The sequence below is a fragment of the Brachyhypopomus gauderio genome, chromosome 9 (genome assembly GCF_052324685.1).
Source record: "Brachyhypopomus gauderio isolate BG-103 chromosome 9, BGAUD_0.2, whole genome shotgun sequence".
Classification (NCBI taxonomy): Eukaryota; Metazoa; Chordata; class Actinopteri; order Gymnotiformes; family Hypopomidae; genus Brachyhypopomus; species Brachyhypopomus gauderio.
The window spans coordinates 24,422,288-24,447,513 of NC_135219.1; the positions used below are offsets into that span (position 1 = coordinate 24,422,288).

At 40.6% G+C, this 25,226-nt stretch overlaps 1 protein-coding gene across 2 annotated transcripts in view; it reads left to right on the forward strand.

The window, feature by feature from the left end:
* The window catches only part of ches1 (checkpoint suppressor 1), a 45,525-nt gene extending 24,130 nt beyond the window's left edge, over positions 1-21,395 (forward strand). For both annotated transcript variants that reach the window (XM_077018086.1, XM_077018087.1), the window contains 4 exons: positions 10,651-10,787; positions 12,065-12,123; positions 16,133-16,229; positions 19,316-21,395. In XM_077018086.1, the coding sequence (XP_076874201.1) occupies positions 10,651-10,787; positions 12,065-12,123; positions 16,133-16,229; positions 19,316-19,784 (762 nt within the window). In that variant the 3' untranslated portion in view covers positions 19,785-21,395. The remainder of the gene's footprint in view (positions 1-10,650; positions 10,788-12,064; positions 12,124-16,132; positions 16,230-19,315) is intronic.
* The last annotated feature ends 3,831 nt before the right edge of the window (positions 21,396-25,226 follow it).

The window sequence follows — 25,226 nt, forward strand, 5'->3', positions numbered from 1 at the left end:
GCAGTCTCAAACTAAATGCTTAGCTGCCATGATGATACATGGTTATTCTTTCATAGTTATCCAGCAAGTAGCAATTGTCACATTGATTGAACATTTTGTCATGTTCTATCATGGTGCCTCACAATAAACCAGCCAATCAGAGCAGAACTTGTAATTCTTTCATACTCATATTCATATTTATTCAATTTATACCGAAACAAACAAACTAAAAAGGTTTTATTCCAGGGCAAAATCATTTTTATAAAACTGCATTTTTTTTGCCATTACCAAAGTCATATACTTTCTAACAATTAAAAAAATATCGAACAAATGCATATTAGGTTGTCTTTAAGAAAAGTCCTTGGACACATCCATAAAAGGAAAATTAACCCTAGGTTAAACAGAAGGACAATTTAGATGTTAGGTAAAGAGCCAAGGAAAACTTCCAAAGAGATTCAATTTGAACTTGAAGGCTAAGGAACTTGAAGGTTTTCACACCATCTGATTGAAAAATGGCTTTTTAAACAACAATGGGCTCCATGGAAGAAGGTCCACTGTTGTAAAAAAGCCTAAAAAGACAGCATGGCCTTTAATAAAATGCATACTGACAAAATGCATTTGGACAGATTAGCTTTCTGGTGAGTCACATCAGCTGTATGTTCACAGATGAAATACAAAAATTAATTCATATCATATATTCATACACATATGCAGACTGGGGTTCCGTTCCTTGGTCAAGCCAGTCAGTGCTTTATTGATGAACCAGGAAAATTAGATGCTCTGCTACTGGAACAATCAAACCATATCCGGATGAGTTTGGATGGCATGGACCTAAATAAAACTACAACTACTATCTCCAACAAAAATGTAGAAATGAATACTTCTAAACATGAAAGGTAGTCTGCAGCAGTATCTATTCAGTAAAATAACTAGCACACACTTATTTCAATGCTTATATATGTTTTGATAGCAGAACTGTGCAACATAAGAACAATGCTAAATAAAACATGAAACCAGTAATGAGAACATTTAGCCCTACCTGGGTACTTCACAAAGATATTTTCAGGAAGATCCAAATAAAGCAATGCTAACAAGTACCCATAGCATCAGAAACAAGCTAACATTAGCCTGACTGAAACATCACAGTAAATTAGAGTGGTGCAGGATATACAGTATATGAAATCAGTGTGACCAGTGTGTGGTGTGCGGTAAGAGTGATGGATGGTTTCAAGGTAGAAATGGGATTACATGGAAGATCGGCACAGATGTGCTTGTTTGCAGTGGCAATGAAATTCAGGCAGGAATTGACTATGACGCCCACGTCATTATCTGTAGTGACGGGTACAAAGGTGCCAACAATACAGGCAATAACTGAATATCTTATATATCCATACACATATGCAGACTGGGGTACAGTTTTATATCCATACACATATGCAGACTGGGGTACAGTTTCCTGGTTGATGAATCAGGAAAATTAGATGTCCTACTAGTGGAACAAACAAACCATAGATGGACAACATGGACCTAATGGAATGTTAATACAGCAGAAAGCCCAGTGAAAGATCCTATTTGAAGTGCACGAAGGAACTATGGATGAGGAAAAGACCTTCATCCACACTCTCAAATTAAGTAATTAGATATGCAGTGAATCATCAAAAATAATAAAAAATCATGAAATTATACACAACAATACTAAATTATACATGTCTATCACAACTGTAGATGAATTAAATAATAGATGCCCAGATAGAACACCTTGTGCAGCTGAGAAAGAAGCCATCAGTACCAGAATATAATATGGACATATTGTGGACATAATGCGTCTATATTACTAGTATCCCATATAATATGGACATATTGTGGACATAATGCGTCTATATTACTAGTAACCCATATAATATGGACGTATTGTGGACATAATGTGTCTATATTACTAGTAACCCTTATAACTGCTACCACCAAGCCATTATATGGTGCTGGAATAGTCATATTTGAGACCCTTGGATGCAGAATACAAGCCTTGGACCACTCTTAATGGCAACTGTGTGGAGATAATACACACCAAGATAAAAGCAACTCAGATAGAAGTCGGCAAACTGAAGCCCCAGAAGAGCTTAAAAAGATCAAAGCTGGGCCTGGCTACAGAAGAAATACAATGAGTGGCCCACAAATGAGGCTCTACAGTCCAAACAAAGGTCGACAAAGGTCAACAGTACCGGCATTCAGATTGCAAAGATATACATAAGTAGCAGAAGGCAAAAACGTAAATGAACCATCTAAACTATATTCTCAGTTTCAGTATAACAGAACCCTGAGTATGGATCTACCCAGAGCCTAAACAGAACAGGACTGGATGAGCACAGAATTAGTCTTCACATTACTCACAACAAAGTGGTTGAGGGATCTTGGAGGAGAGCACCACTGTGCTCCATAATTACAGCAGATGTTCAAAAGAAGGTCAGAAACAAGAACTGGGAAGCCCCTGGCCCTTACTTAAGAATCTAACAGCTCTGAATATTGGACTAACAGAACAAATCAACCAGTTGCTAAATACTATCTTCCATTCAAGCTAACAGAAGGCAGCATACTACTCGTCATGACGAACTTGACCATGAAGAACTTGACCAACTACTGACGAGTGACCTGTCTGTCCACAACATGGAACCTCCAGTCATAAATATTATGAGCATATGTGGAAGTGCATGGGGACTTCTAAGATAGGGCTTGATAACAATACCAGAGGCTCCAAGTACCACCAGTTGACAGACAGTGCAGTCTATCTGGATTCTGAGACAGAACTAAAAGTTAAAAGTTGCCTGGATTGACCACATGGATACTCAAATGCCTGAAAAATGACTCTAGGCAAAACGGCAAGATATTTGGTGACAAACAGACATTGCACCTCATATAGCTGCTACCTATACTGCTGTGAAAGATTATGGTGGCAGCATTATGCTGGGGGGTAACAACGGAGGGATGAATGAGTAGAGCCAAATTCAGACAAATACAGGACCTGCTTTGAAGAAAACCTCTTTTGCACATGCAAACTCAGACTAGGGTGACAATTCACCTTTCAAAATAACAAGGATCTCATGGCGCATAAGAGGACCTGCCAAGAAGAATCGGATAACTGGACAAGATCCATAGTGAAACACTTGAAGAAGTGTATCCAGCTGTATTTGTTTCCAAAGGGATTTCTACAATGCACTGAATAAGAGATATGAATACTTTTGTGAATAAGAGATTTCAGTCAACATGTTTTCACTGCATCAGTATGAGTGATGTATAGATTAAAAATCCACAACTCCACAACTCAACAAAGTATGCAACCACTAAATGGGTTTGAATAGTTTCTGAATGGTGTAAGCACATGGTATTAGTACTTATAAGCACACATTGATATGCAAACATTTTAGGTCATAAAGTGTTTTCTTTGTTTTGTTGTTTTAGTAATAATATAATTACCATATTTTTTTTCTTAGTTTCCTTATTATAATACAACCAGAAAATTCTATTCTAAAACATTTGTATGCAGTATATTAAAAGCAGCTTCTATAAGCTACAGTGGCATTTAACATGACCTCCTCTTACATTTGAGCAAGAACCTCTTAAACCTAAATGAAATCGAACCTGAATAGAATGGTAGCAGAAGATTACTCAGGACAGTCAATCAAAAGAGCTCAACATGTGTTTAGTGCCAATGGAGGTCACACTGAACACTGACTTTTACCTGTAGAAGCCATTTGGTTCTGGAAATTGTGTTTTTTTATAATGTGCACATATTTCCTGTATTTTCTGATTGTATCTTAGTAAAGAGGTTGAGAATTATATGTGGTCATTAAACCATTGCACAGCAAACCTAATGGTTGCTTTGCACAGTACTGTATGTAAGCATATTTACACCTGATGGATCCTTGTGTAGAATATTACACTGTAATTTTAACTGCTTCATTCCCTATGCCCATTCTCTACATCCACACACACACACACACACACACACACACACACACACACACACACACACACACACATACACACACACACACACACATACACACACACACACACACACACACACACACACACACACACACACACACACACACACACACACACATGCCTTTGTCCTCATATCAATATAAACATTTTCAACATATTAATGACCACAATGAACAGTCTCCAATAAAAAAACAAAACTTGCTTTAACATATCACACATTTTCCATCTCTTTGGCATGTTATGTATTTAGGCTCATATCCCTGAGTGGATCAGATGTATGTGAGCCATGTCCCATGATGTCATCATTTCTTTATCTGGTTGTGAAGCACTGTGAGATTTATTTTTTGGTTTCCAGTTTCTGATTGCCTCTGTGTGTTCATCATTAATTAGGATGTTTTGGGTTTACCTGCAGACCCCATGTCTGTGGCAGGTTTCCACAGCCTGGTGGGATGCTGAAGGTCGTCTTAGCTTCAGATGTCAGTGCACACAATGGTCAAGGGCCTCTATCATAGTTTTGCTTTTTTATCTTTTGACACTGCTTTCTCCTCATGATAAGTGAACGATGACAATCCTAGATTGTAGTTATATACCTCTAGTTGGGAGAAGAGAGTGAAGCTGTTTGATCATGAGAAGCTGAGCTGGTGTCTTCAGCCCGTCTGCTGGAGTGTTCCTGTTTTCTAGCAGCCAGAAGCCTGATTACTTCTTTCTGCATGTGGAATGCTCATGAGTAACTAAACACTGCTAAACGCTTTCTCCACCTCAGTAATAGTCAGCTGCGAGTGAATAGTGCATACTGTTTCATATGCATAAAACCCAACCCAAAATTAAATCTTTTACTGTTTACTTTTGCTTACTTTTGTATGTATGTGTGAAATCAGTTCATTTCTGAATGAATGTTGCACAGGGATTTTTTTCACTTTTGAAAAGGATACCACCCATTCCATAATCTCTTATTATGAGATTAATAACCAGCCATTCCATAATCTCTTAACATAATGTCCTGTCTTCCATGATGTTGCAGTCACATTTCTATATCTGTAGTATAATGCACTGCAGTCAGAGGGATTCAGCAGTTAACTGCTTATGCAAGATCGATTCAAGTGACTTTAGGTGTGACTCTACGGTTACCTGGCTTCTGTACAGGTATTGGTAATGCTTGCAGCCAAACATCATCTGATATAGCCTAGTTCTTTTTGCAGTTTTGACATAGTTTTGCTCAGTTTCACTCTGCTTTAGTGGTACATGAAGCTGGCTTGTTGCACTGCATCAAGACTGTTCCTTTGCTATTCTTGGAGCACTAGAATTTTTGTGTGGTCTAAGTAGATGAGGTCCTGGCTCTTGTGTGATAATGCCTTCCTCGCTGAAAAAGAATGTTGTAATTTGAGTCCCATACAAACTCGGTGCTTGTTCACAACAGCTGTCAGAGCAGTGCAGTCATTTCAGACAGTCTTGGGGTGAATCTAGAGAGGAGAGTTCCTAATATGGTTTCAAAATGGTATCGGCTTTCTCTGATTGCCTTAACCTTATTGGGATTGTGTCTAACGCCTTTTCTGGTTAGTTTGTGGCTGAGGTAGCTCAAATGATACTTTTCACTTGGTTCGGTTTCCTTTGGACTTCCATACAGTACTTCTTACAGGTTTGCATTAACATTCTTCCTTACTGCAGCTATAGAGTAGGATGTTGTCCACAATGGCAGAAACACCAGGAGCCCCTTGTATGACTTATTAATACACCTTTGGAGCTCAATTTGTGCTAATATGATTCAGAATTGGAGCCATAGGAACTTGAATCTCCCAAAGACAGTGCTAAAGGTTGTCAGCATGAATGATTCTGTACTCAGTTTTATGGCCCAATACCCAGGCTTTGCATACAAAACACTGAGCATAACCTTTAGTATGGGGAGTACGTAATGAGTCATCTAGATAGCAGTATTCAGGATACAGGGGCATAGTGTCTCTATTTGCCTGGTTTGGGTTTTTCTGACACCCCTTGTACATTCACTCAGGTTTCTTGGCTTGCTGACGGTTTGGATTATACCAGTGTTCATCTAACTCATCTCTGCGTTGGCTGCAGAGACTAAGGGATGTGACATGAAGAGTATGCCACTGGTATGACTGATGGTTTAGGGCAAGTGTTACGTTCCCTAGGAAACAGTCCAGTGGCTAGGAACACATCAGCACACTTGTCAAACTTAATGTTGCAAGATTTTTGGGGTGGTACATTAATGATGCAAACCAATTTGATTAGCTTAAAGCCCAGACTTGTGCTCAAAAACATGGTCAGCGTTTGTGTAAATGATATTAAAGTCCAGTGCTGTATTGTGCATCAGCTTACATGAACCCTTCATGGTCTGAGCTTATTGGACTGCAGATCACGGACTGCATCTCCATATACTTGATAGAATGTGCTGGTGGCTATTACATTAGCTTCAGCAGTTGTGTCTATTTTGAATTAGACTTTGTGCTTCTTTTGACCTACATCCTGTTCTACAAACGCTTGTTCTCTGTATGTGGCTTCATTCTCTTGTGTGATGGAATCACTGAATAACTTGTCAGCTATACTTGTCCCTATTCTGGACACTTTGACAAAATGGTTGAATTCCCTGCAGTAGTTCCACTGGTACCTCCAAGCTGGGCGTCCCTCTCTGTGTCTGTACTGTCTCCCACAGGGGGCGGAGCCTTTGTTGGGCGTCCCTCTCTGTCTCTGTACTGTCTCCCACAGGGGGCGGAGCCTTTGTTGGGCGTCCCTCTCTGTCTCTGTACTGTCTCCCACAGGGGGCGGAGCCTTTGTTTGGCCTAGCAGGACACACACACTGGTGTACGCCCTGCTAGATCTGCACTGGTGTGTGTTTTTGTGTGTTTGTTATTTCTCAAGGCCTGAGCAAAATGAGTTGTTCTGTTGGCACCACTGCTCACCATTGTCTTTAACTGCAGCTGGGACATTTCATATAAACATGATGTTTCTTGGGTACTGTCATCGAGTTTGTGGGAAACACAATTCTATCTCTGACCATCTCATGGCTGTTTGAGTAGTTACAGTCTTGCACAAGTAATATGAGCTCCATAATCTTTGCTCTAAATTCAAAATTTGTGGCAAAAAACGTCATTTGCTATAGGCATGAGGTAAGATCTACGATGGGCATAGAAAATCTTGAGTATCTGAATCTGGTCCTGTTTTAATGCCAGAGTATTGAAGATGACCCTGCCCCTCTCCCCTACCCACAGCACGATGTAGATGTACTTCTCAGGTTTGTCATGTAATGACTGAGTCAATATGAGCTCCACATGTTGGTGGAATTTTCACCAAGCGTCGGGTGAGTTGGAGGAGTCCCAGTCCTGGGTGTGGGACCTGCTAATGACTCCATCTTCACAATAAGACTTGCCCGTTTCTTTTTGATGTGTCACTCCATATATTGTAAATGTGTAACTGCTTAGACGTAAGGATGAATGGTTTTGTTTGTTATTGCAAACTGAACAAAAGTATTTTCAATATTAGCTACCTAATTTCACGTTACGGTCCCCGACCCCTCCCTTTTAGGCGTGTGTTTACGTTGTCTACGTCTACTCGTCTGCGTCTGTGGATCTCTGTGGGTGCGGTTACATCTTAATGTGATAATCCTTCTCACCTGTGGCTCGTCTGGTCATCACTCGGGGTCTATGTGGTTTGTCTATTTAATGTGCGTTCGCGCAGTGTCCCGTGCTCGTATTTGTTTAAGTGTGACACGTCTATATGTATACGTGGTCTTCGCTCTAAACGAGGGACTCGTGCCTTGTCCTTCACCCTGCCGCGAGCGTCACATCTAATTAGTTCTCAAATCAAATATTTATGTTTCTAACTTATAACATAAGTAAAATAGCCTGTATTGGATAGAAGTTATATAAAAAAGTGCTATAAATCTAGCTTTATTGTAATGTTTTGAAAGCAATTCCAGTCAACCATGATTTTCTTGAACCATGTGCAAGATTATCTTGAACATGTAGAGTATAAAATGGACATTTATTACATATCCATATTTATATATATTCCCTGTAATGTGGGATGCTATTTACACTTAAAATTATTCAAGAGAGTTACTGTATCAGTCATGACTGCATCATCCAAGCTAGTTATTCTTAAGCATTACTAAATAAAGTTATGCTACATGTCAAGTTTCATGGCTGTCAATGTTGGGCTTATTAGCAGTATATGGATGGACTACTACTGTATGGTCTGCAGTCTGTCTCCACTGTAGTTCATCCTCCTCCACACCTCTGAGCAGAGGTGAAGGTTCAGGTGAGGTGAGTCTGCTCTCATCCACAGCAAACTGGTGATGGTAATGTCATATGTCACATGGGAAATGTGACCTTTGATCCTTCGTCTGATCCGTGCCAAGTTCTTTTTAGCTAATATGTGCTAGTGATCTGTTATGTTACTATTTATTGTTAGTTATATTATTTACTCCTGAATTATTATTGTACTATTTGTATATATTTCATTATCCTGTTGAATGCTTTGGAATGTGGGAACAGAGTTGTTTCCTTGGGTAGAGGGGCTGTGTGGACACTTGGGTAGAGGGACTGTGTGGACACTTGGGTAGAGGGTCTGTGTGGACACTTGGGTAGAGGGACTGTGTGGACACTTGGGTAGAGGGACTGTGTGGACACTTGGGTAGAGGGTCTGTGTGGACACTTTGGTAGAGGGACTGTGTGGACACTTGGGTAGAGGGTCTGTGTGGACACTTGGGTAGAGGGACTGTGTGGACACTTGGGTAGAGGGACTGTGTGGACACTTGGGTAGAGGGACTGTGTGGGCACTTGGGTAGAGGGTCTGTGTGGACACTTGGGTAGAGGGTCTGTGTGGGCACTTGGGTAGAGGGACTGTGTGGACACTTGGGTAGAGGGTCTGTGTGGACACTTGGGTAGAGGGACTGTGTGGACACTTGGGTAGAGGGACTGTGTGGACACTTGGGTAGAGGGACTGTGTGGACACTTGGGTAGAGGGTCTGTGTGGACACTTGGGTAGAGGGTCTGTGTGGACACTTGGGTAGAGGGACTGTGTGGACACTTGGGTAGAGGGACTGTGTGGACACTTGTAGTGCTAAATTAAGTAGCTGCTGTTGCTCATGCAGCAGTCTCCGGTGTTACTGGGGCGCTGAGCTCTTTTATGTAGTGATGGGTGGTGTCATGGTGATTGGCGAAGGAGGTGTTACGGTTGTCGTTACTGAGGGGGTTTTGTCCTAGTGCATAGGCTGTGGGTACATGCTAACGGGCTGTGGAGGCATGCTAACGGGCTGTGGGTACATGCTAACGGGCTGTGGGTACATGCTAACAGGCTGTGGAGGCATGCTAACAGGCTGTGGGTGCATGCTAACGGGCTGTGGGTACATGCTAACGGGCTGTGGAGGCATGCTAATGGGCTGTGGGTACATGCTAATGGGCTGTGGGTGCATGCTAATGGGCTGTGGGTGCATGCTAATGGGCTGTGGAGGCATGCTAACGGGCTGTGGGTACATGCTAACGGGCTGTGGGTACATGCTAACGGGCTGTGGGTACATGCTAACGGGCTGTGGGTACATGCTAACGGGCTGTGGGTACATGCTAACGGGCTGTGGGTACATGCTAATGGGCTGTGGGTGCATGCTAACGGGCTGTGGGTAGGGTTTGTTGGCAGTGTTACCCAGGCATGGTGGGTCTCACTGAGGGCATATGTGGACCAGCAGGGGAGAGACACAGCACAGTGGGAATGTGAATGAAGTCCTCATGAGTGTTAGTACCAGCACACGCTCACAGTAGACAACACTACACTGACAATGGGTTTCTTACACTCTCTTTGTCTTCCAGTATCTGTCTCTCTTTCATCTCTCTCTCTTTTTTCCTAAATATACACACAAATCACAGACACACCATCATTCAATAACTATCCACTCTAGCGCTTATCCTAAATTAATAAAATACTTAGATCTCTAATTATTATCAGTTTTTAAAGCTCACTGTTACACGTTACACTTTTATTACATTGTTGCATCCTTTTCTTCTTTAATATTGCCATCATGGCCATAATGTTCTCATGGAAATGACAGCTAAAATCAAAAGAGGAGGGTATTGAATTCCATGCCTTCTTTGAGTAGCTTTTTCCTTTTTTGCCGTCTAAAGTCTCTGGGTGGATTGCAGGAGTATAATTATGTGTGGAAGTGCTTCTTTGATCTAAATATACACACAAGTGTTGCCCCATGGAGGCAGAAAGTCTCCATTGTCTTTGTCAGACAGCACCGATCTCAGCATCAAATATTAGTTTAGTTATTTGTTCACTGTTGGAAAGATAAGACTAATCTAATCTTCTTCCATTCGCTTTATTTTCCTGTCAGCTTTGGTGAGTGTCTGGCTGGGTCTGAGGAAACATTTAGGGAATGCTAGTGGAATGTTCTGGAATGTACTGTTTACCATGGACTGGGCTGAACCACGCCTCTCTGGCTCTTCCTCCATCCCAGTGCTGGTAACACCAGGCACTGCACATTTCTGTGTTCTCTACTCTGATACCGTATTTATGATGAGGTGGTGGTGACTATGATTCTACAAAATCCAGTTATCACAATCACACCTTCTGTAGAAGACCATGTACAAAGTATGTGATCTCTCTCTCTTTCTCTCTCTCTCTCTCTCTCTCTCTCTCTCTCTCTCTCTCTCCTCACAGAGTATAGGTAAAGGTTCTCTGTGGTCTATAGATCCTGAATACAGGCACAATTTGATCCAGGCTTTGAAGAAGACCCCATACCAGCCGTACGCTCAGCTGCCCGTCTCAACTCCCTCCTCCCCCCAGCAATACAGCAGGTAACCACCTTCATTGGGATTAAGGCATTGTTGCCATTACAGCTGTCAGAAAGCTAATATTAAATGACCAATTAAAAAATAATTGTGTCACATACTGCCATGATACACTGATACATTGAATGTTTCTTCTGTGGTAACAGAAGAATTTTCAGAATTTCAGAATTTTCAATGCATGACAGAAAAACTAAAAAAGTCAATAATAATAAGATCTGTCAATCTGTCCAGTATCAGTTTCCATGGTCCATCCAAGGGGGTGAAGGGTGGATTTACCTTCCACAGAACTTGGTTTGGGTCACAGCTTCTACACATTCCTTCACACTCCAGATTCCTGAAGTAGATTTACCTCTCTCTCTCTCTGTGTGTGTGTGTGTGTGTGTGTCTCTGTCTCTCTGTGTGTCTCTGTCTCTCTCTGTCTGTCTCTCTCCCTGTGTGTGTCTCTCTCTCTCTCTCTCTCTCTCTCTCTCTGCATGCATGTTGGGCATAAAACTGGAGAAAACACACGTTTGCCTTCCATAAACCATTAATTCTCTCACACTTCTGTTGTCGTGGTGACCAGAATGCTTCCATGGCAACACATGGGCTGAGCCAGGTGCTGAGGAGCACAAAGCTGTTTGTCTGGCCAATGGGGGAAAAACAAAAACAGGACAGGACAGACCGCTTGTGATAAAACACACTACTGCCTTAGCAACATTCAACTCCATAGCAACAGCAGGTGGCTGTGGGCCTTCTAGTCTCTTCTGCAAAGTGATTTTTTTAATGAACAAAGCAGAAAATCGAAAGATGTCTAATCTCCAGCTAGTGTATGTCTTCTCTGGGTTTGTTTTTTTTGTGAAGGGTGGATTGAGCCTTACCTGCCCACTGTGAACATCACCATGGCCCAAATCACCCAGTACTGGCTCACATCACAGCTCACCAGGACACAAATGGGTTGTTTTACAGTTTCCATCCATCCGCTTACTCATTTAAATGCTCATGTTCATCTTCTCCTAAGTATTAATTTACTTTGCGTCTGAATAAACCTTCCTGCCTCTTCTATAATGTGAGACTAGTGGTTGGACAGAAGTGATGGACCAGATATGTTAATATGTTAAGATGTGAGCGTGATGGGCACTGCCAGGACTGTGATTTAAATAGTTAATGATTGCATTTTCAAACCCAGAGAAGTTACAAAGGCAATAATTAATAATCATTAAAGAATGCCCACACTCACAAATTACATCATCTCTCTCTCTTTTTCTCTCTCTCTCCCTCCCCCCTCCCTCTCTCTCACTCTCCAGTCGTCCTTTATGGCAAGGAAGTCCACTTTTCCGGAAAAATGGCGGAGTGATTCTGCAAGGTAACCCCCCACTATGCATAAACTGTGTCTGTTTTTAAAGCTTTTTCTTCTTTTTTGTTCTTGTTCTTAATGACTCTGGAATTAAAATACACCAAATAGGGAAACCTGGCTGGTGCTGGGGAAAAACTCAGTGGCTTGATATACACATTTCAAATAATGATTTCACTACATTCAATCTCCATGGCTGCCTTTACTGCCTGGGCAATGTTGTCTTTGCTTTCTGCTATTACTTCAGAGAGCTTCTTCACCTTGTTTCTCTCTCTGTTTTTGCTTCTTTCTCTCTCTTTCTGGCTCTCCCTTGCTCCCTCCGTCTCTCCTTGGTGGTGGTCCAACCGTTAAAATGGCCATTCAGTACCAATCATGATGCTCTCTCCTGCCACATAGATCTGCTCAGTGGGGGAAATGAGGAACATTAGTGGTTTGAGAGCTTCTCTTCCCCCATTACTCCTGCTAATGGAGTAATGACCATAGAGGAACTTAAGAAGATTGCTTGAATAAGACTCCACTCAGTCTATTTGGCTTTCCAGGCATGTGTAAGTTGGTGTTTATGTGAAATGAGAGCTGTGTGTGTGTGTGTGTGTGTGTGTGTGTGTGTGTGTGTGTGTGTGTGTGTGTGTGTGTGTGTGTGTGTGTGTGTGTGTGTGTGTGGGAGTGTCTAGGGACATCTATTGAGACAGTGATCATTGTGGCAGTCATCAATCAAGATACTCAGTCTTTAAAAAAGAGCTAAAAGATTTAGCTATATTTACCACACTAAACCAAGAGTTCGAACTGCGATTTTTTTACATTGCTGTCATTGAATAATGCATAATTCAATTCAATTATATGATCGATAACAAAAATACAGTCGATTGTGAAAATTAATATTTGATTTGGGGAGAGTGAGTGTGGATCCACTGTATCTGCTTCTGAAGTTCTCAGTGGATCTGGGTTGCTGCTCTGAATTCACTGCATGGCTTACATGAGTCACACAATAACTTCTTGATTAAAATTGAACTGTATATCAAACGATTCAACAACAACCATGTGGTAACAATGGCGTAAAGGTCAAAATTTGGCTGCAGACAGCGTGATTGGGTCAGTAGACGGAAATATTGTGGAACATCGGGACGAAGGTGTATGCAAGCTACGTTAGCTACAGCCTCCCATTACAGCATGGACAACCATGACGGCATGGAAAATATACACCCATACGAGTATGACCCTAACACTAGGGTTTTATATGCTAGCAGACATAGAAACCATAATGCAAATATTAATTTTTAAATAAAGCTGCACAAACACAAAATGCACAAATGGATTGATAGCACTACATTCTGTATGTAATACACATATTTACACAGTACTGATATCCATTCTGTATGTAATACACATATACACACAGTACTGATATCCATTCTGTATGTAATACACATACACACACAGTACTGATATCCATTCTGTATGTAATACACATATACACACAGTACTGATATCCATTCTGTATGTAATACACATATACACACAGTACTGATATCCATTCTGTATGTAATACACATATACACACAGTACTGATATCCATTCTGTATGTAATACACATATACACACAGTACTGATATCCATTCTGTATGTAATACACATACACACACAGTACTGATATCCATTCTGTATGTAATACACATACACACACAGTACTGATATCCATTCTGTATGTAATACACATATACACACAGTACTGATATCCATTCTGTATGTAATACACATATACACACAGTACTGATATCCATTCTGTATGTAATACACATATACACACGGTACTGATATCCATTCTGTATGTAATACACATACACACACGGTACTGATATCCATTCTGTATGTAATACACATATACACACAGGACTGATATCCATTCTGTATGTAATACACATACACACACAGGACTGATATCCATTCTGTATGTAATACACATATACACACAGTACTGATATCCATTCTGTATGTAATACACATACACACACGGTACTGATATCCATTATGTATGTAATACACATACACACACAGTACTGATATCCATTCTGTATGTAATACACATATACACACGGTACTGATATCCATTCTGTATGTAAAACACATACACACACGGTACTGATATCCATTCTGTATGTAATACACATATACACACGGTACTGATATCCATTCTGTATGTAAAACACATACACACACGGTACTGATATCCATTCTGTATGTAATACACATATACACACGGTACTGATATCCATTCTGTATGTAATACACATATACACACGGTACTGATATCCATTCTGTATGTAATAAACATATACACACAGGACTGATATCCATTCTGTATGTAATACACATACACACACGGTACTGATATCCATTATGTATGTAATACACATACACACACGGTACTGATATCCATTATGTATGTAATACACATATACACACGGTACTGATATCCATTCTGTATGTAATACACATATACACACGGTACTGATATCCATTCTGTATGTAATACACATATACACACGGTACTGATATCCATTCTGTATGTAATACACATATACACACGGTACTGATATCCATTCTGTATGTAATACACATACACACACGGTACTGATATCCATTCTGTATGTAATACACATACACACACGGTACTGATATCCATTCTGTATGTAATACACATATACACATGGTACTGATATCCAATCTGTATGTAATGCACATATACACACAGGACCGATATCCATTCTGTATGTAATACACATACACACACGGTACTGATATCCATTCTGTATGTAATACACATACACACACAGTACTGATATCCATTCTGTATGTAATACACATACACACACAGTACTGATATCCATTCTGTATGTAATACACATACACACACGGTACTGATATCCATTCTGTATGTAATACACATACACACACGGTACTGATATCCACTCTGTATGTAATACACATATACACACGGTACTGATATCCATTCTGTATGTAATACACATATACACACGGTACTGATATCCATTCTGTATGTAATACACATATACACACGGTACTGATATCCATTCTGTATGTAATACACATACATACACACGGTACTGATATCCATTCTGTATGTAATACACATACATACACACAGGACTGATATCCATTCTGTATGTAATACACATACATACACACAGGACTGATATCCATTCTGTATGTAATACACATACATACACACAGGACTGATATCCATTCTGTATGTAATACACATACACACACGGTACTGATATCCATTCTGTATGTAATACACATATACACACAGGACTGATATCCATTCTGTATGTAATACACATACACACACAGTACTGATATCCATTCTGTATGTAATACACATACATACACACAGGACTGATATCCATTGTGACGTAGCAGCTGTAATACTATGATATGGGGGATGGTGCTGTGGTATAGAGATTAGTGCTGTGATGGAGCTGATGGAGCTCTGATGGTGCTGATGTTGTTGTGATGGTGGTCTGATGGTGCTGATGGTGTTGTGATGGAGCTGATGGAGCTCATGGAGATGATGGCATTGTGATGGAGCTGATGGTGTTATGATGGAGCTAATGGTGTTGTGATGGAGATGATGGAGCTGATGATGCTGTGATGGAGATGATGGAGCTGATGGTGTTGTGATGGAGATGATAGAGCTGTTGGTGCTGATGGTGTTGTGATGGAGATGATGGTGTTGTGATGGATCTGATGGTGTTGTGATGGAGATGATGGTGTTGTGATGGAGCTGATGGAGCTCATGGAGATGATGCCATTGTGATGGAGCTGATGGTGTTGTGATGGAGATGATGGTGCTGATGGTGTTGTGATGGAGATGATGGTGGAGTGATGGATCTGATGGTGTTGTGATGGAGATGATGGTGTTGTGATGGTGTTGTGATGGAGCTGATGGAGATGATGGTGCTGTGATGGAGCTGATGGAGCTTGCCTTTGTTTTGTGTAGTCCCACAGAGAGTGATCCAGCACAGCTCCAGTCAGGGGCTTCCCCCCGTCATCAGACCTCTGCCTACGGATGTTGTGTTGAAGACCACAGCAGCCAGGTTAGTGTAATGCTACTGAAATGATCATTAAACACACACACACACACACACACACACACACACACACACACACACACACACACACACACACAGGTTAATGTAATGCTACTGAGATTATCATTAAACACACACACACACACACACAGGTTAGTGTAATGCTACTGAAATGATCATTAAACACACACACACACACACACACACACACAGGTTAGTGTAATGCTACTGAAATGATCAATAAACACACACACACACACACACACACACACACACACACACACACACACACACACAGGTTAATGTAATGCTACTGAGATTATCATTAAACACACACACACACACACACACACACAGGTTAGTGTAATGCTACTGAAATGATCATTAAACACACACACACACACACACACACACACACAGGATAGTGCAGTGGTTCCCAAACTTTTTCTGCCGTGCCCCCCTTTAGTAGATGAGAATATTTTTGCCGTCCCCCCCCCCCCATCCCCCCCTTTTTGACTAGGGATGCACCGATTCACGTTTTTCACTTCCAATACCCATTCATATATCTGAGGCTTAGTATCGGCCGATACTGATCCGATACCGATCTGATAGAGTAAAACAGTGCTGAATCGACTTAAAACATTTTTTTTTTAAACACAGACATACTGAATTACAAGTTTATTGAAAACTCTGCACCAGTATAGCACACTTAAACACACATAAAAACATGTAAAAACAACACAACTTGCATTTGTTCAGTCAGGGCAATTATGAATATAACATTGAATGTAAAATACCAAAGAACCTGAAACAGACAAAAACAATAGGTTCACATCTTTGGTCAAACATGAAAAAAATAAACTGCAAGAAACCTTTGAAATGGTTCAAGAATTCTAAATATCATTTTAAATAAATAAGGAGATGAAATAAGAGAAACAGCAATACCTATGCGGCTAGTTTGCTAGCGTTGACATCACGCAGAGCACAAAACATGTAACGGCCAGAAATATGTGTACTGTCTCTTTAAGGGAGCGAGTTGAGCGCGCGTATGGAATATTGTTGTTATTTAGCTTTCTGCCGTAGACCGACCCAGACCAATGCTCTTTGTTTTATCTTTATTTTATTTCTGTAAGTAACGCATTCAATGAGCTTTGGACAACTCACCAGTTCATGTATGAACAGTCAAGTAATGATGGAGCCCAGGTTTATTTTGGTCAACCAGCAAATAAACGGACTAAGTGGAATAGCACCAGCGCGAGTACGAGACAGTGATTCACCTCTCCTCTGTGTGCTTCGTGTTTCACTCGCCTGTTAACTGTCCAAATTTTCTGTCCGTGTCGGAGTGTAACTCCGAAAAGCGTTACAAGCATAGAATTAGACTGAATATATCTGTTTTAATGGATCGGTCACATTGTCACCGATAACCGATCTAGAATTTTTTCAGATATTAATATCGGAATCGGTGCATCCCTTGACACATGTGCACGTTTTACTTTCAAGCTCCGCGCCCCCCCTGCAATAGCTCCGCGCCCCCCACTTTGGGAACCACTGGGTTAGTGTAATGCTACTGAAATGATCATTAAACACACACACACACACACACACACACACACACACAGGTTAGTGTAATGCTACTGAAATGATCATTAAACACACACACACACACACACACACACACACACAGGTTAGTGTAATGCTACTGAGATTATCATTAAACACACACACACACACACACACAGGTTAATGTAATGCTACTGAGATTATCATTAAACACACACACACACACACACAGGTTAGTGTAATGCTACTGAAATGATCATTAAACACACACACACACACACACACACACACACACACACACAGGTTAGTGTAATGCTACTGAAATGATCATTAAACACACACACACACACACACACACACACACACACACACACACACACAGGTTAATGTAATGCTACTGAGATTATCATTAAACACACACACACACACAGGTTAGTGTAATGCTACTGAAATGATCATTAAACACACACACACACACACACACACACACACACACACACACACAGGTTAGTGTAATGCTACTGAAATGATCATTAAACACACACACACACACACACACACACACACACACAGGTTAGTGTAATGCTACTGAAATGATCATTAAACACACACACACACACACACACACACACAGGTTAGTGTAATGCTACTGAAATGATCATTAAACACACACACACACACACAGGTTAGTGTAATGCTACTGAAATGATCATTAAACACACACACACACACACACACACACACACACACACACACAGGTTAGTGTAATGCTACTGAGATTATCATTAAACACACACACACACACACAGGTTAGTGTAATGCTACTGAAATGATCATTAAACACACACACACACACACACACACACACACACACACACACACACACACACACAGGTTAGTGTAATGCTACTGAAATGATCATTAAACACACACACACACACACACACACACACACACACACACACACAGGTTAGTGTAATGCTACTGAAATGATCATTAAACACACACACACACACACACACACACACGCATACACTTAAACAGGCACGCACACACACACACTCAAATGCACACAGAATAACATACACAGAGAAAAACGCAAACACAGACACACTCAAACACATAAAGTCCACATGAGAACTTTGTCCACATCAAACTAACCTAGTCCTTGCACTAAAACATTATGCATTTGGTATTTAGTAACATTTGGTATTGTTCATTGAGCATAGATGTATCCAAGTTTTTCCCCCTCCAACATGTTACGCAATATCTTGTACTATAACGTTATGAAATATCGTGTACTTCAAAGTCTTTACCAAGAGCTACATTCATCGTACTATAAAGCTACTGAAGTCTGCATTCACCACAGTCTAGTCAATTCACATGAGATCTACATGACACAGGAGAGCCAGCTCTCAAAGTGGAGTTACCCACATGTCTTCAGAGTTTCCAAAAATCTGTGTACCTGTTGTGTGTGTGTGTGTGTGTGTGTGTGTGTGTGTGTGTGTGTGTGTGTGTGTGCGTTTAATCAGATCAGCTCTGGATGATGTCCGAGGGAGAGGGGGCTCGTCCGGCGATGACCGTCAGCAAGAGTGCAGTTCCCTCTGCTCTCCACGAGACTCCTCCTCCCATTCCCCTCACACAGCCCGTCCTGCCTGTAGCCAAGGGCTGAAGGTGAGGTACAGGGTCTCGGAGGTCAAAGAAGAGCCTGGAGACTTCCCTATGGACGCCACCGTACCCTTTTACGAGACTCATGGCAGAAGAACACACTGCACTAAAGGCCGTCTGCTAAAACCTGGAGACACGCTGCCTCTGAAGAAGAGACGTGCTGAGAAGCTTGTGGCCAGCGGTGACGAGGACGAGGAGATGAAAGAGGCGGCTGGATCTCTGCTTCACCTGGCCGGCGTACGGGCCTGTCAGAGCAAAAGCAGCCAGCACACATCCAGAGTCCAGAAGGAGCAGAGAGAGGGGGGGAAGACTAAGACAGAAACGCCTCAGTGAACGTCCCACTCTATTTGGAATTTCAGGTGAATTCATACGTGGCAATATCGATAAAAAAAAAATCTGTGTTTTCCTTAGGTTCAGGCGCTGTTTTCTAACAGATGATTCACTTCAGTGTATTTGTGTGCATGTTAAAAGGATACAAGCCATAATAAGAATCATTAACATGTGAGGATTATATTTTTCCACACATCATATGGGTAATGGGGATGTCAGAAATCTTCCAGGAGTAATGAGGAAATTTGAACTAGTGGTCTTTTCACACCTGCTGAAAACATGTTTTATTTCAGACTCTGAATTCAGTTTAGCTTCTTGGTTCTTGGTTCTTTTTGGTTCTTGGTTCTTCTTGGTTCACAGTAACTGCACCAGGGATTCGATGTTCTGCTTCTGTGTTTGCCAAAATCTGACACACCGGTCCAACTCCTCAGAACTTGTCAACTCCTTTAGTTGAGGAGTGTGAAAGCAGCTTTTGCAAAGCCAGTCCAGATTTTTCTAGTTCAGGCTTCCAGCACACCTGTATTCACTTCTCTAGATTTCTTGGTTCAGGTGTGATTCATGAGTATTTTTGAAGAACTCAGAACCTAATTGCCAATCGAGTATTGATGTAAAAGGTTGAAGGGTGAATTACAAGAGGACAATCTAAAAAAGTTTAACCTTACAACATGGCACAATATGAGCTCTACTGGATTATAATCAACATTACGAGAGGCACTTGATGTTTGCTCTCTCAGATTGCTTTTCCCAGAATGGCACTCAGAGATATAACACATTAAATCAGGTGCCTGGAAGGAGACTCCATTCAACATCTTCTACACTTTGACATACAGTGTCACATGACCCGTCCGTTGCAAATAAGGTGAAAGTTTTTTTTCTTTCAGAAATAGACTGTTTGGAGCTTGTGTGAAATTGTCCTAAGACATTCTTCCTACAGCTCATACTCTGGGGTGCCAAAGATGATTCTGATCAATACGAGCGCAGCTAATCCATACACATTTGGTTAGTCTCTGTGAAGCGTAGTAATAAGCCACACCCACCTTGCAACATGCCTGTGTATGTTCATGTCCGTCAAACTCAAAATGAGAAAATGGCCTCAGTGCTCTGTTGAAGCTGCAGGGATGTTTTTGGCATTAGCGCTGTGCCTCAGTGGTGAGGGTTTCGTTGTGAGGGTTTAGTGAGGGTTTCATGCCTATCCAAGTGCTCTGTCCACACTCTGGAGGTCTGACCCCACCCCGCCTGGCTTTGCATGTTTCGTCATATGAAGCAGTAAATCTTGTGACACTAGTTTATGAACCATCAACATGCGCTTCAAGCCCCAGAACAAACATGCCATGTTCAGCAAACACCTGATCGGTTTTGGCTACGCGGTCCAATCTCTACACTAGCACTGGATCCTCACTGGATCCTCACTGGATTCTCACTGGATGCTCACTGGATCCTCACAGTAGTCTTTTATTTTCTTCAGGAGAGCACAGTCACTTGTGAGAGTCAGGACAATAACAAATAATGCTCTCTCTCTCTCTCTCTCTCACTCTCTCTCTCACACACACACACACACACACACACACACACACACACACACACACACACACACACATATATATATATATATAATCATATCAGCCCTTAGCCCCTTATTCAAAACAACTGTAGAGACTAGACTATGATGTCCTCCTTCTGAGCTGTACCTGGTGCTCTGAGGGCATGTTGTGCACTCCTGAAACATATTTTTTCATTTTTCCTTACATGACAATAAAAAAGAACTCATTATACAGCATCTCGAAAACATTTAGTCAATAAGCAGGTAATGTTTTCTTAATGTTTGTGAAAAAAAAATGTTTGTCTGTGTCCAATAGTTGACAAAAATGTAAAATCAAATGCAATATACTGACTCCTTCTGTTATGCCAAATGTATACGTCTGCGGTAAATTCAAGACTAAAGCACACTTAACCGCCATATATGTCACACATACGTCATATGGAGCAATGGTACAAAAAATTGCCTGATGTGTAACAATATCAAAACGTACCAGTACATTTTACTTGATTTATTTTATTTGTAGTATTTTCTAAAATAACATTACATCCAAACAACTTTGTTCTATTATGATAACACTGTAAAAAAGATTTTAAATTTATTATTACTATTTTATTTTATTATTATTTTTAAATAAAGTTGGTTGAGCCTTACAGGTTTTCTCAGTTATAATGCATGGGTGCTTGTAAATAAGAAAAGGTATTTTTCCCCTTCTTATTCAAAGACATTGTATAATAGACAATGTATTTAGCATGAAGCATGGCATATTTTCATACGAAAGTCAAACGTAACTAGACACTTGGTGTTTACAGAATACATCTTACAGATTAGATTTTTAAAATATGTTCCTTTATTTTAGGTCATATAATTTTCTGGGCAGACAACTCTTCTAATGGAAGATACTTATGGATATTTCAGTTTTGGGGGCTTTGGGTGAAACTGATATTAGTAGTGGTGTGATAGTATGATTTTGTTTGTTGCTCTCAGATCATTAGTGATGGTCTAAATGTCAGGAATCAGTGTTGAGTGACTGATCACTCTGTACACCCTTTAACCTTCTGCCTTCATTACATGTGCTTGGATATCTTTATTATTAATAATAACTTTATTATTACTTTGTTATTTTTTCCATTTTTTATAGTAACGACTTCTCAACATGAGCTCCAGTGGTTTGATGAGACAGTAAAATTTAATTCATATTTGAGTCTGATCATTTCAGAGAAATGTCAGACTACCTATGTCAAATTTTATTCTATTTTATTCTGTTCAAATTTACGTAGTGTTTGTGGTTTTCCTGAAGAGCATGGCCTTCTTGAAAGGGCTGGCTTAAAGATGACACCTGGCACAACAATACCTTAGAGGTCGTTTATTTGAACCTTAACATAACATACTTTTGAGCTTGTAATGTAATTGGGTGTGTGCCATTCTCATCTACAATACAGCTTTAATTTACTTTTGCTTCTGTTACATGTTCGTTACGCAGCCTTTTTTAGTATATTTCGCATTGTTACTGCTCATTGTGAATGTGAATATTATCCCTGTCTCTGAGCACAGGTGCATCTTAACTTTATTACTCCCAATAAACCTTAGACTTTTTGCTCAGACTCAAACTTTAAAGACGGTGAGAACAGTCCTGACTCTCTACGTAAGCAGCGTGATGGGGAAGGAGCCTGGAGCTGTGGAGCACAGCGTCCTGTCAGCCTGGATTCATGGGCTGCTATTGCAAAACAAGAAAAGCTAAGTCACAAACGCAGCTATGTAATGTGCCACCCAAGCCAACTACGTGAGGTAATATCGATGGTCCAGTAAAGCTGCCCACGCTTTAAGGCTTGATCTACTTCAGGAGTTGATTTGCTGATGCGTTTAGTTCAATGTTACGTCTACTTATTTCCGCAGGAACTGAGTCCTCTTTCAGTACCCGGTGCAATTTATTGATTCATGTGCTTATGAGTCAGGGTTGCACATTTTCTGGTACAAAACGTGCTGCTTGTGTAAGTAAAAGTTTTACATATATCATACAAATGTGTATCAAGTGCAGCAGAAATATAAAGGGAGGTTGGGCTGCCCGTCTGCCCGGTCTTTGGTGTTCTTGCTTTTCATTTTGATATCACTGCCAATCAGATACATTTTTTTTTTTTTATTACCTTCAGAAAAGAAGCAATTGCTTTTGTGAAGTCAGTTATTTTGACATGTTTGTATGTCAGACACTTGGATAGCAATCTCATACAAAAAAGAGAATACTGCCTCACTCCTTTAATGTCCCGTCATATTGCCAAAGAACACTTATAACTGTTTCATTGGTGTGTGTATATAACCTTCCTGTCTGATCTGTGACAAAATGTCATTCTATTTTCTTTTTCCTTCTGAGACTTACAATAATGTTCATTTAATGTATTGTCTTCCAGTTACAATCATTAAAAAATATCGGTTTTGAAAGTGAGCAAATTGAGTTATTCAGAATGATGTCTGGTGTAATAAGCCTGGCAAATAAGATTGGGACTGGGTCCCCACGACTGGGTCCCCACGACTGGGTCTCCAGAACTGGGTGTGTGTGTGTGTGTTCTGTTTATGTGTACAGATAAATAATGATGTCCAGTTACTTTTCACTGACATACAAGGCACATTTGATCTTCATTTTTTAAAAGAATAAAATGTACCTTTAATCTGCGGTAACCAACACGTACAACACTATGTATGTTAGAGAAGCTTTCAAAAGCAAGACAAAACCCTTCAGAATCTTTCTGTGAAAGGTCCCAGCTCGACGTAAGTATTGTTTGTACTGAAAGGACTGGTACTAGTTCACTGGCAGAACGAGTGAAGACGTTTTCAGAGTGGAACCTGCATTTACACTTGATGTTTTTACTGCATGGAGCCTCCATTAAACGTGCATATATAGGATAAACCAGTAAGCCTAATCCCAGCTGCCAGTATAAGTTATTTTTGCATTGAAAGCAACTGCAGCTGCTTGATGCCAGTGGCAAAATGTTTCAGAAACTCATTATTACAGATTAAAAGACATTATTACAGATTAAAACTCATTATTACAGATTAAAAGACATTATTGCACAATGTCAGGCCCTTGGTTATTCTTCTGTGACTAAGGTGTAATGATTAAAATCATAAAAAGCAACTTTTTGTATTTATGAACAAGTGGGAGTAAGCTGGAGTCTCCTTACACAGACGTCACTCCACAGTGGAGGGCGGCAGACAGCCACTCATCATTAAACCGCCAGCCCTAACGATGCTCCCACCTGCCTGTACACACTCTTGCACAACTGAAGCCGGCTCTGTTGCTATGCAACTACAGGAAAGATAAGCAAGATGTGTTTCGTCAACATTGTGCAGTTCACTTTTTCTGCAGCAATACTGACTCCAATTTTAGAGTTTGTTTTCATTTTCTGGACCCAGGGTGTATGCGTGTACAAATTGAGCATTTTCGGATATGCCACTCAGTACACAAACTACTATGGGACCCGTCACCATACAGTGCAAACTAAATAAATAAATGGGATTCTTGAACATAGCAAAACAAACCAACTAGGCCTACTGTAAATAGGCATGCAAGGAAAGTGTGGTTAACATATTCAAAAGTTACAGCTTATAAAATAATTCCAAAGCAGGGACTAAAACGTAGTTTTCAGTCTCGTTCACATAATGTACATCACACTGGGAGCGCAGAATCAATGCAGTTAAAAGAGATTAAATTAACTGTTTAATAAAAGTCACGATTTCACACATTGGACACAAACTCAAGTCACTGAATCTTGTTCCTGTATTGCCGTTGTTTTGTATAGTGTCATAATGGAGATGAAGATGGCAAAATAAGGTGTGAGGAATACAGGTGTGAGAGCAGGTGTGAGAACAGGTGTGAGGAATACAGGTGTGAGAACAGGTGTGAGGAATACAGG